Here is a 16,658-nt window from a genome sequence, read left to right on the forward strand (position 1 = left end):
TCCACTGACGGCTTTATGTCCAGCTACTGCCTCTCTGATATCCTGCTCTTGAATGTGTGCTTGGCTGTGGTGGTGGGATAAGTAGGTTCAGAAACATGCAAAACAGTTTCTTAATGTTTCTAGATACTTCTGTCAATGATTTCTTTGATTAGAAGGGGAAGGAATCTGAAGAGAAGTAGAGCCATCTGTTTGTGAACCTCCAGCTCTCGGCAGCTTTCTTCTTGGAGTGCACGGAGTGAACCAGAGGAAGGCTTTAAAATTCACGTAGGAGAATCATCTGTGCTCTGTCGCTGTTGTTTTAGTGGTTTTGCTCCTCTTTACCTGACTAACTGCTGTTGTGTATTTACTAACTGAATACTACTGGCTTGCTGTTTTGATTTTTAACCACAGTACAACAGCCTTCCTAGATGCTGTCGCAGAAGAGTGTGATTCTTTTCTGTGGTTAAGATACTGAACGGTACTGGCTAAGGTGAATACTGGCACCAGAGACTTGAGAATACCCTGCCGTTGTGAAATTATTCCGTGTCTTCATTAAACGATCCCATCACCTCCGTCTCCCCCAAGAAAACACACACAGAGGTCTAGGCCCTGTCAAGAAGTAGAAATACACCTCCCAGTGTATTTCGTGTGTTAAATAATTCATAACAGTGAATGGGTCATAGCTTGGAGCACGTCAAAAGAAGTAGTGTGCTTTTCAATAATGAAGGGATAGCGGCTTGCATTATGTAAGTAATTTTAAAAAGTTGTGTAGTGGGAAAATACTGACCGAGAAAATAACAACTGTCACGTCATTCATAGGGACTGAATATTCTTGTGACGTGGGGAAAGAGCCCATACAACAAATAACAAACAACCATCATGACATTTTTAAGCTGCTAATACTTGCTAGCTTGCTAATAGCTTGCTAGTAGCTGCTAATACCACTTGCAAAAGTGGTGGGAGTTTCTTCTATTTACGAGTAAAAAAAGAACAAAACCTCAAATGCTGTTTATTTCTTGATGAGCTTTAGTGAAGGAATTTAATCACGTTCCTTGCAATAACTGATTGAAATGGAATGCTTCAAATGTGTGTTTAGTTGGCTTCAAATTGGCTTTACTTCTTCCGATGGACCGTCTTTTAAAAATCAGAGTATTTTTACATCTCTCTGTTTAGTGATATTAGTCCTCAGTCTTTTAGAGTTACTTTTTCTTATGTACAGCCTTTTTTTTTTGTTCACCTTTGATATCCTGAATGCCTTCGATTATCCACTTTCGACGTACGTACTGATCTCCTTTAGTGGACTGGCATTCTGCGCGTTAAGGGAGACCAGAGTGTGAAAGATATCTACGAAATGCGTTTCAGATATAAGTTTTCCCCCTTCTTTTCTTTCCGTGGCTTTAAAAAATTATTTATTATGTGTTCAATATTCAGAGGTACGTTTCATGAGGGTCTTAAGATACACGGTGGGTTTTTTGTTTGTTTGGGTTTTTTTGTTTTTTTGAGGCAGAGATCCAGTGGCACTTGCCCTGGGTGAAGCACAGACATCACATTATTATTTTTTTTAATGATTTACAGGTCTGTGTTAAAAATAGAGCACATTCTTCTTTTCCTGAGAAATCCTTTTATCCTTTGAACTGGTGTGCCACCACTTGACATCTTGACAAGCTGCTGGTCCTACCCTTTGAAAGCGCCGAAGCCCTGGCTCCTGTCAGGGGGGGTGGGAAGGTGTTTACTCTGTGCCTTCTCCTCTGAAACGCAGACTCCGTAACCCACCTCGAGTATTTTACTCCAAAATGCCCTTCTGGGCTTGAAGCAGGATAATAATTGATTGCTCTCCCTAAGACGTGTGTGCTGGAGGAGCGGCACAGCTCCTGCTCCCCGGCTGACCAAGATTTAACACATGTTTAGTGGTTCCACTGGGTGAAAAGCTCATGGAAAATATGCCTGCAAATAAGGGTTTTCTTTGAAGACACTTGAAACCTTTTAGCCAAAGTTTATTTTAATATAATGATTTATAGGCGTCATTAAACGAGCTACTTGGCAACTTACAGACTAATTTTGAGCTCAGTTTGATTCTGTTCTAGGGAAATTGTTCTGCACTCCTCACCGTTGTGTGCAAGTCCTGTCTTGTAAAATACAATTTGTTCTTTTACGCTGCTTTTTATGCACAGAGATACGTTTTAATTTGTTATGATGTATTGTTTTTTAATGAAAAGTGAATGTATATTAGGCTCTATTAGGAAAAATAGGTTAAGGACAAATAGCTCGGAATTGGCAAGAATAATAGTGAAATCTGTGGTGCCTTCTGGGCTGGGAGGATTTTTGTGGCTTTGTACCTACCCGACACTGTGATTCCTACGCAGATGAGTTTTCCCGGGTAGTAGCAAAATCTCTTTGTTCCTGAACGAGGAAATTGGTGGTTCTCTGAGTTCTGGAGCTCTTAGGTGGTCTTAATTATCCTCTGCTATGGCAACTGCCTGCGTATACCATACAGAACAAGATTTTGAACTTGACTGGATATTCTATAACAACTGCAGGCTGGTTTGAATTACAATTTTTACATGGTTTAATAATAGACCTCTACCCCTATGTTTTGTGTCTAAGACCCAGATCTGTTACTGGTACCCATGGTGGGCTCGTTACATTACTGGAGGCAAATAAAATAAAAAGGGATAAAACACGAGATGGCGTATTGGGAGGAATGGTGGTTTTCCAGCAGAAAAGCCAAGCGTGGTTCTGTGTTTCTGGTCCTGGCTCCCTGTTGTTCAGAGGCCACAGACCACGTTGGGGAAGAGCTCAGGGCTGTCGCACAGTGGACCTTCATTGCTGAGAGAATTCGGGTTGTTCAGTCTGGAGAAGAGAAGGCTCCAGGGAGATGTTATAGCGGCCTTCCAGTCCCTAAAAGGGCTCCAGGAAAGCTGGGGAGGGACTCTGGAGCAGGGAGGGGAGCCATAGGAGGAGGGGGAATGGTTTTAAACTGGAAGAGGGGAGATTTAGATGAGATCTCAGGAAGAAATTCTTGGCTGTGGGGGTGGTGAGCCCCTGGCCCATGTTGCCCAGAGAAGCTGTGGCTGCCCCATCCCTGGAGGGGTTCAAGGCCAGGTTGGACGGGGCTTGGAGCAACCTGGGCTGGTGGGAGGTGTTCCTGCCCAGGGCAGGGGGTGGCACTGGGTGGCCTTTAAGGTCCCTTCCAACCCAAACCATTCTGTGATTCAGAGGTACCAAAGCCTTACCTCCGGGTGAGGGCCCTTGCAGATGGTTAAAAAACCCAATAAACAGGTTTAAACATAAACATACAATGGTTTCACTGCGGTGTGAGAGTTGAGTTTTGCTGTTCCTCCATGCTGTCCTCCACTTTCCTCGGGTTTTCTACACAAGAGGCTTCTCCAGGGATGAGGTCTCCCGTGTGCAGATGCCCCTCTGGCCGTGCTCCTCCGACTTCTTTCTGCTGTTGTCCGACTTCAGCCAAATAAGAAAGATCAGGAAAGGCCTTGGAGGGACTTAGCATAGAGACCTTGAAGTGCCCTAAATGAGGACAAATCTTTGTGTTTGCATGGTTTGCAGAGCAGCAGAGCGCATTCCCGAGCAGCTGGGTACGGGGAAGCTTGGCCAAAGCTTCGTCTGCCGGGAGCTGGAGCCATTCACCGCAGCCGGCGGGAAACGAGCCTGGACCGATTCTGGTGCAGATGTCACCACTTATTTGTTTTTCATTATTCCGTATTTATACACAGCACGTTTAGTTAGGATTTGGAAACAGCTTGATATTTTTGTCTTCTAATTTGCTATTTTGCCTACTAGAAAGAGGCTACATCAGCATTTTGGACCACGTTCAGATCTGCTGTAAATAGATGCAGCTTCCTTTCAATCAGTGACATTGTGAATACTTATATCGGGGCTAAATGTGTCTATTTTTAGCTCTGTTGTCTTACCTAGTCGCTTCTGTTTGTTTTAATAAGATTTTTATTTACTCCTGTTCAAAAGGTATTTGAATCAGATACTAATAAAATTCCAGTTGGAATTAGAGAAGTAGTTTTTGCCAAGGTTTGTTTTATTACGGAGTTCCTCATTAATTTTTTTTCTTTTCATTATTATCCCGTGCTCTCAGTTAATTGACATTCTCGTGAAGATCAAGATAGGGCGTTGCGACGGCGGAGGTGACCTTTAGACGGCAGGAGAAGGCAGCGGGCCGGCGCGCGTCCCTCTGCCCGGCTGGCAGCCTGCCCCCAGCCGCCGTCCCCTCGCTGAGCGCGGCAGAGCCGTCCCGCCTGAGCGTCCTGCTTTCGAAACACTGACAGCACGGCAGGAGAATTGCAAGTAACCAGTTGTAAAATGAGAAGGCAGCTTTAATCCCTACAAGTGGAAAGGGCAGCATTTCTTTATTCAAACCGCAAGAGAAGGGTTCTACATTGCAGGTTTTATTTCTTTTTTTTTTTTTTTTTTTTAAAAAAAAAAGACTCTGCTAACAAACAGATGGCTTTTAACAGTGCTGTGTATTGCAAAGCACTGCCCGGTTCTGTTGGTCCCAATAGCGCTGTGCAGTCCCATGCTGGGAGGGGAGGACGTTTTGGGGGGCGGTTTGGGTTGAACCTGGATGGATACAGCCCGCGGACATCGGTCTCGCTGCGGAGCCGAGGGTGGCTGCGACGAGACGCTGGGCTTCCATCACAGCAGGGCAACCGCAGAGGTGGGAATTCAGAATCTCGTAGATGGAGTGTGTTAAATGGATAAACGTGCCAGCCCGGGATAGCCTGGGAGGAGCTGTGGGCTCGTGGGGGATGAGCACGTAGCCAGGGGTACCCTCCATCCACATGGTGAGAGAAGGGTGGTGTGGGCTGTGGGGAAACCTCGCGTGGGAGTGAGAAGTGGCACAGGAGGCTGCTTGGGGTAATGAAATAGTGTAATCCATAATCAGCTTGTGAACATGGCGTCAGTGGCCAAGCCAGGCTTGGCTGAAGCGTGTAGGCTGGTCACCGCCTGCGTTTCTGCTCTCTGCCCGGCCTGGCCCTGAGAAGTGCTGAATTTGGGGAATAAAAGGCAGACCTTATTCATTCAGGGGTGAGGTGGGGGCTTGCTGTTGACTTAAGAGTCAGGGTTTCATGCAAATTTTCTGAAATCATGCTAGGAAAACATAACTTGAAATAAATATAGAAGTAGAAAGTATGTTCTTTTTAAAAAGAGATGGGTTAACTTAATTCCCTCGCCTTGTCGCCTCCAAGCTTGTGGAGCGGACCTTGTCCGGTTCAGGATGAGCTCTGGGAATGGTCTGATCATTCCAGCGGGTGCAGGTTTTCTCACCGGAGACCCCTGGAGCTCGGCTGCTCTCCGCATCTCCCCATCCCTGCCTGGTCGCGAGTGGCCAGTTAAGGGCCTGCAGACCTCCAGGGTCGTCTTTATCCCTCCTTGACAGACGTTTTGCCTTGGTAATTGGAATTGCAGTTAATGGCGTTTGGCAAACTTAGCTGTACAGGATTGTCCATAAAAAGGTAACGGGAGAAAATTATTGTCCAAAGACTGGGAAAGCAGAGGCTTGGAGCTAGGTGCTGTCTCGCACTCGCACGTATGTGTTATTGATATCATCCATCACTCTGGTGTTACCAGAAAAAGCTTTTAAAATTATATTTTTTTTCCCCTTAACAACTAGTGATCTGGTTGTTGCAGAAATTATATAATATGGAAGAAGATATCTTTAAAGCGAAAGCTGTCAGCATCTTTATTTCATAAATAATTGCTGGTTCCTTTTATCTGTTACTTAACACTATCATTTTTTTAATTCCTGCTTTCTGTTCTTGGTCTTATTTGCCTGTGTGTAGTTAACTGTGCTTATTGTGCCTTTCAGCAGTTCTCCTTGAACTTCTTCAAACTACTGTCACTTATTCAATGCAGCGTCTGTCAATTAGTTTTGCTATTATCTGAGAGCTGCGGTTTCTGGCTAATAATTTTTCACTCAATCTGAGAACATCGGTAAAAGAAGATTTCCTTTGTGCTGCGGTGGAAGCGCAGGATGCGTTGATCCAACGGGAGGTTGAAACAGAAACGCTTCTAGTACGGAGAACATTAAGCTGTAATTGGATTTGTTTGAATTCAGGACAGTGGAAAGATTTCAGTTGTGCTGATACCTGGGGACGTGGATTGCCATGGTCAGACAGGCTGGGAGAGGAGCAGCGCGTCTGCATTTGTGCTGTAAAAGAGCTAATTGTTTAAGGCCAGTCATTCAAAAAAAAGAAAAAAAGATAAAAATCAGGGAACATAACTTCTTAAAATGAAGAGTTTACCCACAAAATCTTTCTTAATACGTAGCAGTTTTAGGTTGTTTCGAGCAATACTCTCGACTGGTAGTGGAGACTCTGATTCTGTTTTCCTCTGTCGTAAATCTTTAGAGGAGTAATTACGAGTGACTAAAAGCCGCTCTCACGGCTTGGCAAATCTGGTTTTGTTTCTTGGCTTCCCCAAAGATTTTTTTTTTCCTTAACATCTCTGTCTTCCAGGCTCCGCGAGAGTCTCTTACAGTCCCCAGATCCGTCTTCATTCTTTGTCCTTAACCATCAGCCTCAGATCAATCATCCCTGGAAATACAGTTTTCCTGCAGACCTCCCGGCTCCGTGGCAGCGATCCGCCTCCTCCCGCCACTCCCCAGCCCAGCCCTGGGACGCAGTTGCCCTTCATCCCGCTGGCATTTCCCTGCGCAGAAGAGCATCCGTCCAGACAGGGCGCGGAGGGATGCGTTTTGCTGCCTGTCTGACGTTACTGTCGTTTGGACAGAGAAAATACCTGAGTTGACACCTTTCCCCTCTGTTTTCACGAGGCAAGTGGAAAAAAAAAATCTCATTGATCAAGACATTCCCAATTAATTAAAAAGTTCTCCATCACTCGGTTTATCTTTCCCGAGCTACAAGATTGTGCTGGATGCCCACAGTTTTTTCTCTGATGTCTGTGTGGCTAATAATGTTGAGAGCAGCGCGCAGGGTTGCCTAATGCTAGCCAAGCGTTAGGACGTACTTCAGCGCTCCGCAAGGATGTGATTCTGGCCGATCAGATGTGGGACGTGGTGGTGGGGAGGAAGCTCGTTTCCCCAGCGCGGCGTGGGGAGCGGGATGCCGCGGCGCCGGCATCCTTTTGCCGGGGGCCTGGAAATGGCTTCGTCTGTCGCCACCGCAGAAATGAAGCGGTGATGAATTCTGCAGCTGGCTGTCCCCTCCCGGTTCTAGAGTATTTTTCCAGCGCTGAAGCCACCAGCTGGTGTTTCAGTGACTGGTGCAGGCACTGTCACGTCGTCCTTAGAGGTGTATTCTTGGAGGTATTCAAAATACGTAGGTTCCAGTTGTAAGGGATGGATCTGAACTAACAGCCACGTGGAAAACTTGTAGGCCGACATAACCTGGTGCTTATTTGCAGAGCAGCGCGTGTGGCTTAACTTTCTAAACTGTTGCTTGGAAAGCTCATGGTACATAATCCGTCCTATGGTTTGGTTGGAGCGTATCTTTTAAAAAATAATACTAGGAATGTTTCCATCCAGGGCAGTCGTTCCACGTGAAATCCTGATGTTTTGATGACTATATAAGCTGCGTGTATGTACGCAGTACACCTTAATGTACGTACATAGAGGCTCCCAGTCCATAGGTTCTTCAAAGGAAACTTGAAATATGTATTTTTATTATTTCAACTCAGCTGGTATCAAACAGCATTTCTTAACAGGAATGTGGTGGTGTTTTTTTTTTTTCTGAAGAGACAGTGGTGAACAGTTAAAGAAAGCTGATGCTCTAATTCATGTTAAACACTCCCCAAGAGTTAGAATAATATTTTTTTTGGCTGCTACTGACCTTCCTAAGTGGATTTTATTTATTTTTCCCTGTTGCAACTTGTAAAAATTACAATAAAAAAAAAAAATCTTAGCCATTTTTCTGGCTACAAGAGAATTTCTGCGTGACCTCCTGCTGTACCAGAGGCGGCCATGCCCGGGATGAGGAGTAGGATCAGCCCCCGTGCGCGGTGCCACCGCTGGGGCTGAGGGGACACCCCGTCCCCGCCACCGTCTTGTCCCCACCGCCTGCTGCGGAGCTGGAAGAACCACCCACGGCTTTGTCTATGCCAGGCTCGCAGATGCCTTGGGTGTCCTCCTAGTGAATAATTACAACGTTGGTACCTTGGTGGAGAAGCGATGTTTCGCACTATAAATTATTTTACTGCAGTATTTCTTAATAATTTATTTTTTTAATCGTAGGTTTTAAAATGCTGCTGTAATAATTCCGCTCGTCTTCACTGAAACCTGATGAACAGCGTTTTCTCAGTATTGCTTCATACAGCTATAACTTATTATGACTATATTAAAAATGTCTAACTTCTTGTTTCGGGATGTCTGTAGATTTTTGCGCAGCGATGCGGTTCGGAGAAGGGCTGTATCGCGCAGGCAGCGTAACCCTGCGATTGTTCCGTGTTCTCTTCTCAACCTTGGCTTTCTCTGCGATAATTAAATTGAAAAAGTTTGGAAAACATTAAACAGGGCTGAAATGTTTGGCATGGCATTGTTGAAAATTTGTGTTGGTATATTTTCACACTCCTCCCACAGTTGTCTTTGTGGGTTTTGTTGTGTGGTTTTTTTTGTTGTTGTTTGTGGGTTTTTTTGGTGAACAGCCAGGAGCTGGGACCACGCCAGGGATTTTTCTTTCACTGCATTCATCGCTCTTTGTGCCACTCTTTAGCCTCTTAATTATGCGACTGTAATCTTCTTTGCTTCATTGTCCAAATAAAAGTTCAGTCCATTCAGCGTTATTCCGCTCGGTGCTGCTGCCGTTTCCATCCTGTGTAAAATAAGAGTTCATCAATTGGGTTCCGTTCCGTAAGTGGCAGATTTTGTTCCGAAAACCGGGTTCATGCCACTTTGACGGCGGGGGAAGGCAAGCAGAGGTGTGCTCTCCGGAGGGGCGGATTCTCCCTCTCTGGAGATGAGGGGTTTTGGGTGGCTTTGGCTGGGTTTTGGCGGCAGCGGGGACGGTCCGTGTCCCTCGCTGTGACAGGGTGACCCGGGGTTCGGTGGGTGGCTGGGAGCTCCGTACGGGGCATGGGGATCACTGGATCACTGGGGCTGCTCCGCTCCCGTCTCCTCTGCGATATGGGAAGATAACTTACTAAGAGTATTTCCATTAGAACAGGAACTAAGACAAGCCCTTAAAAAAAAAAAAAAAAAAAAGTGAAAGAAGAAAAAGCACTCGGATTGCAAATTGCTTTTAAGGAATAGAAAACTTGGGGTCAGTTGGCTTTTTTGCTTTCAAAAAAGCACAGTTGTTGCCATTTCAAGAACGATTCTTTTTGTTGAGAATAATTGTAAAGTTTGGAGAATCTCGTAATTAGATTTCTGCCCTTATTTTAGAGAAATAGTTTGTATAATCTTCAAAACACCATCCTAATCAGCTAAATGAGTCAAGGGAAGAATAGTTGTCGTCTGGTCATAATCCCTTTTCTGGTGTTCTGATGGTGACCCAATAAATCTAGGGGACCCCAGGAAAACAAGCTCTTCTGATCGGACATCTAACTTGGGATCCACTTACAGCTCTAGAGGGGCCACCGAGAAGCTGAGAAATGTTTTCGTTATACATAAATGAAAGCTTTTGTTTGCCTGATTAGCATTGCTTTGTCCACTGCCGCTAATGGTTTTGCTTCCGAGTAGTTGGTGGGGTTTTTCTTATTCAGCTCTGTGCTAAAATTAGATGATAGTGAGTTGAAAGGACACGGTGTTCGTAACGGACAGTGAAATGCTCTCCTGTACACGCTGCAGGGAAATTACTACGTAGCACATGAAGTGGGTTTTGCAATTTTTTTTTTAGGGATAGCGTAGTCTGGAAAACATGAGGCGTCGTAGGTAGTTGTATTATTTCTCAGTTGAGCATACAGTGACGTGCTACTTTTTTTTGGTAATGTAATTTTGCTATAACTTCAAATCACACTTACATTTTAATTAAAAAATATACGTCTCCTGTATGTATATATTTATTTTTTAAAGCTGAAAAGGGGTGGTTTGTATCTTGACGTGCTGCCCTGTTGGGAGAGGAGTGGAGCGGGATGGATTTGTTGTTTTAGTTGGAACTTTTGTGGTCTTCCCTCCCAAAGCTGGGTGTGATTTCAGTAAGAAGGCCGTAATTCTAAATAAGGAAAGGTATTACCCACTGCAGTGGACTGAAAGCACGTCCGTTTACAGCTCTGAGGGGCTTGCAGATAACCCAGACAGTTAGCCGTGACAGCAGATAGCCATGTGCAGTAAAAGGGAAGCAGGTACCAGCTCAGCCAGACGTAAAGACCCTGATTCCATGAGGTGAAGCATTAAAATGCTTATAATGGAAAACACTCGTCAGCAGGCTGCTGAGGTCGTGCTTTAAGTTACTTGCGAAGGAACTGTAAAGATGCTCATGTAATTTATTGTGCTATAAAACCTACTAGAGGTAACATTAACCAGTAATTCTAGAATTGGAATGCAGAAGAGGTCGTTTTTTATCAATAAAAAGTAGGTAAATTTATTTCCAAAAAACCCCAAACCGTGTGAAGAGTATCTAGTTCTTACTCTGGAAAAAGAAACAAAACCTGATCCATGAAGAGGAATGGGATATTTTGGTGCATTATGTAAACATCTCATAAAATTCTCAGCAGGTAGAAATTGGAATATGCTTAATATAGCTACGGGAGGTGAGTGAGGTGTATGATCCTTTTCTGTTGAGAATCAGTATTGCCAAGCCGTGGCAGCTGGGGATGTGTACACCGGTGTATACAATCCATGGCGATACCCGGCTATCTTCGTGTCCCTTCTTACAAGTTATCATAGTAACGGTATGTTGGTTTTTTCTGATTTTTTTCTTTTTCTTTTTTCTTTCCAGGATTTTTGCTTTTTAAAGACTATTGCATGAATGAGATCGATGAAGCCGTCCCTCAGCTGAAGTTTTACGAAGAGGTAAGCGGCGGTTGCTGGAGGTTTGGGAGAGCGCGTCGGGGGCGGGGGAAAGGCTGTCCTGCCCCGCGAGCCCTCGGGCAGGGGGTGCTGAGAGGGGTGTGGGGGGTGCGTGTTGTCCTCAGTCCTTTCGGCTTCGTGGTGGAATGGTTCCTAAGATGACAATATTTTATACAGTAACGATTGCATCTCAAAGGGACAAAACCGACATTTTAAACAAGTTGAAGAGGCTTTTAAAAATAGCGATGTGACTATTTAATCAAGTTGGTACTTTGGTACAGTACTCTTCCAGCATATTTTGTGAGAGTAGTGTAGATAATTTTTTTTGCCCTCTTGCCTGGCAAATACTTAAGATTTAGAAAATGGAATATTTGCAGGAAAAATAGCTCAACTTCTAACCGTGCTTTTATTTGCATATACTGAACTGTGTCTTTATTAAACATAAGCTAAAAGTATTTTGGAAGTTATTGTTACTATGTTTGTCCTTCAAGAGCTAAGTATGTTCAGTTTTAAGGCATGATGTGTTGAAAACAAAACAATGGAAGAAAGTTACCTGAGCAGCCACTTAACCAGATGTTCATTCACTACATCCATGTGCCAAAAGATAACTTGGAAAATACTGAGAGAATGACGGAAAGGGGAAGAGTGCCAACAGAGGTTAAAATATTTACAGGTTTATTAATGTTTTCTGTCATAAGGTACACTCTTTCACTATGGTTCCTTTGAATTATTCAGAAGAAGTGAGCTGAAATTGGGTTCATCTCAGCTTCTACTTGTTAAATATCCCCGATACCTTAAGTTAAGCCAAGTACGTTCTTGAGAAATGGGAGAAGCTTTTGATTTGCACTTGGGAATCTTAGTTCTGCCACAAACCAGAGGTGGAATTAAAGTCAGTAACGTTTGCCAGCTCTTCTGCCTTGGCTTCGTGTCCTCCACTGGAGGAAGCGGCGCGTCTGGTCCTCCGCATCCCGGAGGCTTTCCCCGTGCCGAGGTGAGATGCCCAAGCGCCGTGCCTGCAGTCCCAGGCACCTCGTTCCCTGTAGCACCCACCCAGACTGAGAGCGACGCCCCGGTGTCCGTAGCTGATTTCGGGCAGCTGCCTGGCCTTGTGGAAAAGGCCATGTGGCTGGAGGTACCGGCGTTCGGATCACACTCCCAAATGCTTCGTGCCCTTCTCTAGCATGCTTTTGCCTGTAGAGCAGAGCGTGGCTGCCCGTGGCGCTGCACGAGGGACGCAGGGACAGCTGGGGCTGGCGCTGGCTTCTGAGATCTCTGGGGAGTGGCGGTGGCAGGGCTGCAGAACAGCCCTGGGAGTGCTGCAGAGCAAGAGGAGCCTGCGGAGAGTGGTGCGAGAGGTGGCTTTAGATCGCTAAGGTGCGTTGTACTCCGTCGTCACCAGATAATGAAGGAAGCAGCTCACAGACGCCATGCCCAAGGCTGGCTAATAGCATCGCGGTTTTGGGGGAGTGCGTCGTGTCCTTCCCCAGCCCTCCTGTGCCCAGAGGGACCCCCCCCCCACCCCAGCACGTCTGCGCCCTCCGCTCGGGAAACTTGGAGTCTCACCGCTCCGTTCGTTCCTTGTCAGATTTGTGACGCTCTAAATATAAAACTGTAGTTAATCCTATCATAGGTGCTGCTTTCAGTTAAAACGTGCGCACGTGCTCTGAAAATGCAGCCTGTATTGCTCAGTATTAATTAGAAACGCAGCCCGAGATAACCTTTTGTCTGGATTACTCTTAAGCTGGTGATTTAAAATTTTTCTTGCTAGTGGGCTAACAGCACAAAACAGGCTAAGCTGGTTATCAGTTTGGAGGTAAATCCTCAGCGATACACAGTTCCCCCCCTCAAATTAGATACTCGCTGTCAGTAATGGAAGAATGTTTTTCTATCATTTTCATCTTTTATATACCGAAGATATCGCTGTCATAAGTAATCAAAAAGGCATGTTGTAGCAGATTGTTTAGCAAGATATTTTTAGCTGCCTCTTTATCTCTGAAACAATTTGAAATTGTATTTTTAGCTTATTAGCAAAGTGTTGCCTAAAAAGAATTTTAAGTGCTTTGTCATGTACTTTTCGAAAAACCCCATTAAAGATATTTAAAGAGAGGTTCGTTGCGTTTTCTTCTGTGACATCCTGGATTCAGAAGCTTTTTTTTTTTTTTTAAATATGTATATTTGATTTACTTACTGCATTTATTACATGCAGTATAATTTGAGTACATTGCTACATTAAAAATCGCTTGATGTAGAAGGGCTCCGTACTCCAGGGATTTCATATTACTGCAGCTTAAGTCACGATCAAGCATTTAACTGGGTGAGTGATTCATCCAGATCGGTTTCAAAAAAGAGAGGAAAAAAAAAAAAAGAAAAAGAACTTCTAGGTGCTTGAAAACTAATGCCTTCTGGTTTCAATTTTTGAAAAGATACTTTGTCAGACACTTTTCTTGAGGTGAGCTGAAGTTTGCCAGGGAAGCGGCGAAATTCACGGTGACACGGGACGTGATCTCGGGGTCGGGAGCGACACTGTGGAAGCTGCTGCTGCCAGAGCCGGGCTACATTTATAAATGGTGACACTCTCAGCTCTGCCCGGTGCTGAATTTTTTTGGCGTGGTACAGTAATGTTCCATTAAATAAACATGTAAAATTAGCTTGTGAATATGTCAGGCGTGCATGTTAAATGCCATCCCAGCAGAGGTGTCTCACAGCATCACCTGTGTGATGAGCGGCGTCGGGCAGCGTGGTCAGGAGGGTGTTGCTGGGACTGAGCTGCCCGGGAATATATCACCGATGGGGACTTTTGTCACCTGCTGTCCTTTTCTCCAAAGCTTTACAAAACCAAGGGACTTTGGTTAAAAAGCCCGCTGTCAGGGCAGGTGGGAGAGACACTGAGCTGGCGCCAGTGTGGCCGTGGGGGGCTGTTGCAAGAGACCCCTCTGCTTCGGGTGCAGTGAGATGGTTTAATAAAATAGATAGGGAAGGGCAGGAGGTTGCATTCGAGTAAGACAATATGATATGCACCAGGCTTTCTCCTGTACTTCTAATTATTTTGCGGCATTGCATTAATTAAAAAATGTTTCTTTGGCAAAGACGTTTTGAATCATTTTAATTATATATTGGTACCAAGGGGGAAGTAGTCACAGATGGCAAATCATGGTGGAACTGTTGCTTTATCATAGTCAGCAAACAAGAGGACTACAGCTAGAAAAATAGCGAGTTTAATTACGGTGTTCCACCTTCAGAGAGAGATTGGTCTGGGTTTGTCACGCGGAGACCTGTTTGAGGGCTGTGAAGTCCAGCTCGTCCTGTAAAAGGAGCAGCCTCTGAATGAAGGGCGAAAAAAAAGTATATTGTGGTGACATAGAGGCAAAACACTTTTTTTTTTTTTTTAATCCTTACTTTTAAAAGTCCTCAACAATGTGTTTTCTGTTAACCCTGGTGCTGCTCTGGCTACGAAAGCGTGGCTGGCGGGAGAGCGGAGCGGTGCTTTTTGTCCCTGGAGGCGCAGGCAGTGCGTTCTCCCCGCTGCAGGAGGGGATGCTCTGGCACATCGTTTGCGGAGGCTGAAAGTACAGACAGCTGGGACATGGCCTCCTCCTTCTCAGACAGGCACGGAATGAAATCCAGCTGGCTCTTATTCCACTTGGGTTTTCCGGAGTCGGTGTACGGTCCAGAGCAAGCCTGCACACTTACTTTGGAGCCTGGGACCTCACAGGCTGATGCCGGGAAGGTCCAGCAATGAGAGCTGAGACTTGTCCCTAAAGATCTTGTGTGATTTTTACATTCTGTCAATCCTGTAAGAGCTCTTGACCTACATACACTCCAAAGAACCCTTAAACTTGGTGAGGTTTTGTATTTTTCTGGAACCGGTTGTCAGGTTTCGTTCTGTAAATGAACCACATGGGATTGCCATTGCTGGAACACACTGACCTCCTGTATCGCGTCTACAGAAACCTGATACGTTTTGTGAAACCGTCTTTCTGACTGTCTTTGGGATTCAAATTCAACCGGCAGCTGGACCGTGTGAACATTTTGAAATATGCTTTACATTCTTGCTTGGACACGGGTACGTGACGTGCTGTAATCGCCCTGGAGCGGGACGCTTGGGCCGAGGGCTGTCACTGCGCAATGCTTCTGCTGCCAGTATAACATTACATCCAGCTCCTCTGCTGGCCCCGGGAGCCTGAAAACGGTGCTGCGGATGGGCCAGAGCATCGAGTGAAATAATGTGAGAAAGGGGTCAATGCTCTCGAGCGGTAGAGGAGCGAGGTTGGTGCTCTCCATCCGTGAGCTGAGAAAAGGGAAGAAAACCTTCATTGACATCCCTGGGCGTGTTTGCAGCAATTTTAAGCGAATCCGTTTCCTTGCATAGGAGGGAAATCTAAGGTCAACTGTAACTCTGGTATTGCAGGTGGTTTTTCTCCAACTTAATTAAGAAAATAATAAAGTCAAATAAAACTTCGGCCAAAGTCTTGTTTTTCCCAAGCGAGTGCAAAATCGTTAGAAATGTGCTCACCTCATGGACCCTTCTCTCTTGTGTTGCAGATAAAAGAATATGAGAAGCTGGATTCTGAGGAGGAGCGTATGACCCGAAGTCGGCAGATTTATGACACGTACATAATGAAGGAGCTTCTCTCCTGTTCACATGTGTGTATCGTCCAGATTTCACACTGCTCTTTGCCTTACTCTAGTAGCTTGACAGCAGCGATAGTTCCAAAATCACTGCTGTTTCATTCAGAGAGCAATTAAAAACCTGTCGCTGAAGGAATTGTTGCTACAAATACTTGTAGTGCTGTGGATTTCCCTTTGAAGTCTGTGGGACTGGGTTTGGCTGAATTCAGCATGTTTTGGGTTTTTTTGAGTTTGTTTTCCTTTTTTTTTTTTTTTTACAGCAATGAGATGTACAGATTGGTGGCGTGTGCCAGTTTTTATGGAACTTGGTGGTATGCAAAGGAAATATTTGGAGATTTAGCTGGTTTCTATTTTTTCAAATCTCTATTTTAAAAATAGGATGAGTGCAGTTGGTGTGTCTGTGTACACACACAAATAAACATCCGTTAACCAACCCAGCAACATCCCTGCCCCCAAAAACTCAAAGAAATGTTGAGTTGCTGGGGCCTCTGCGGGACAGTTTGGATGTTGAACTTTGGTAAAATTGGAGATTTTGTCTAAAACTGATCTCACAAGGATTTTATTATTAATTATTATTTGTTCGGTCGTAAAGCAATCTTTCATACCATACTAGTGACAATACATGTTTTAGCTGCAATATGGTACGTTGGAGGCGCGGGGCCGCGTTGTGGCAGATGCGGCTTCGTTCAAGTCACTGCAAACACACGTTTCCTCCAGCTGAAGTTTTGGCCCGTTGGTCTGTGGTTAAGTTTCGTTTGCTCTTATTTTAAAGAAGAATTTGCAGTGGGTTTTACCCTAGCGGTAGGGTTGTGCGGATGAAGGGCTTAAGGAATTTTTTAAGCGTGCGTTATTGGCTTTGTGGCGGTAAAAAGTCCGTCTCTGCTTCTGACTCTGGAGCTGTCCCTCTGTATGGAATTTTTCATTAATCTGCTAAAGGAGTACCATTAGCCCGTTTATCTTCCCCTTTCTCGTCCTCATCTTCCCCTCTCCTACCTTCCCGCTTTAAAATATTTTTTTTTACTGTTATTTTACTGTTTTACTACATCATTTCTGCATGTTTCACAATAATAGACTTAGGGGAAGCTGCGTTGCATTCATTCTCAAAAATGTGTATTTTTCA

The 16,658-nt window shown here is 44.9% G+C and overlaps 1 protein-coding gene across 2 annotated transcripts in view; it reads left to right on the forward strand.

The window, feature by feature from the left end:
* The window catches only part of GRK3 (G protein-coupled receptor kinase 3), a 73,286-nt gene that overhangs the window by 27,024 nt on the left and 29,604 nt on the right, over positions 1–16,658 (forward strand). The window contains exons 1-3 of one of the 2 annotated variants that reach the window (XM_074606140.1): positions 10,590–10,650; positions 10,839–10,912; positions 15,452–15,553. In XM_074606140.1, coding sequence (XP_074462241.1) covers positions 10,629–10,650; positions 10,839–10,912; positions 15,452–15,553 — 198 coding nt within the window. In that variant the 5' untranslated portion in view covers positions 10,590–10,628. Of the gene's footprint in view, positions 1–10,589; positions 10,651–10,838; positions 10,913–15,451; positions 15,554–16,658 lie in introns of those variants that run through there. The other variant, XM_074606141.1, reaches the window with a different exon arrangement.

Source organism: Larus michahellis, chromosome 13 (genome assembly GCF_964199755.1).
Source record: "Larus michahellis chromosome 13, bLarMic1.1, whole genome shotgun sequence".
Classification (NCBI taxonomy): domain Eukaryota; kingdom Metazoa; phylum Chordata; class Aves; order Charadriiformes; family Laridae; genus Larus; species Larus michahellis.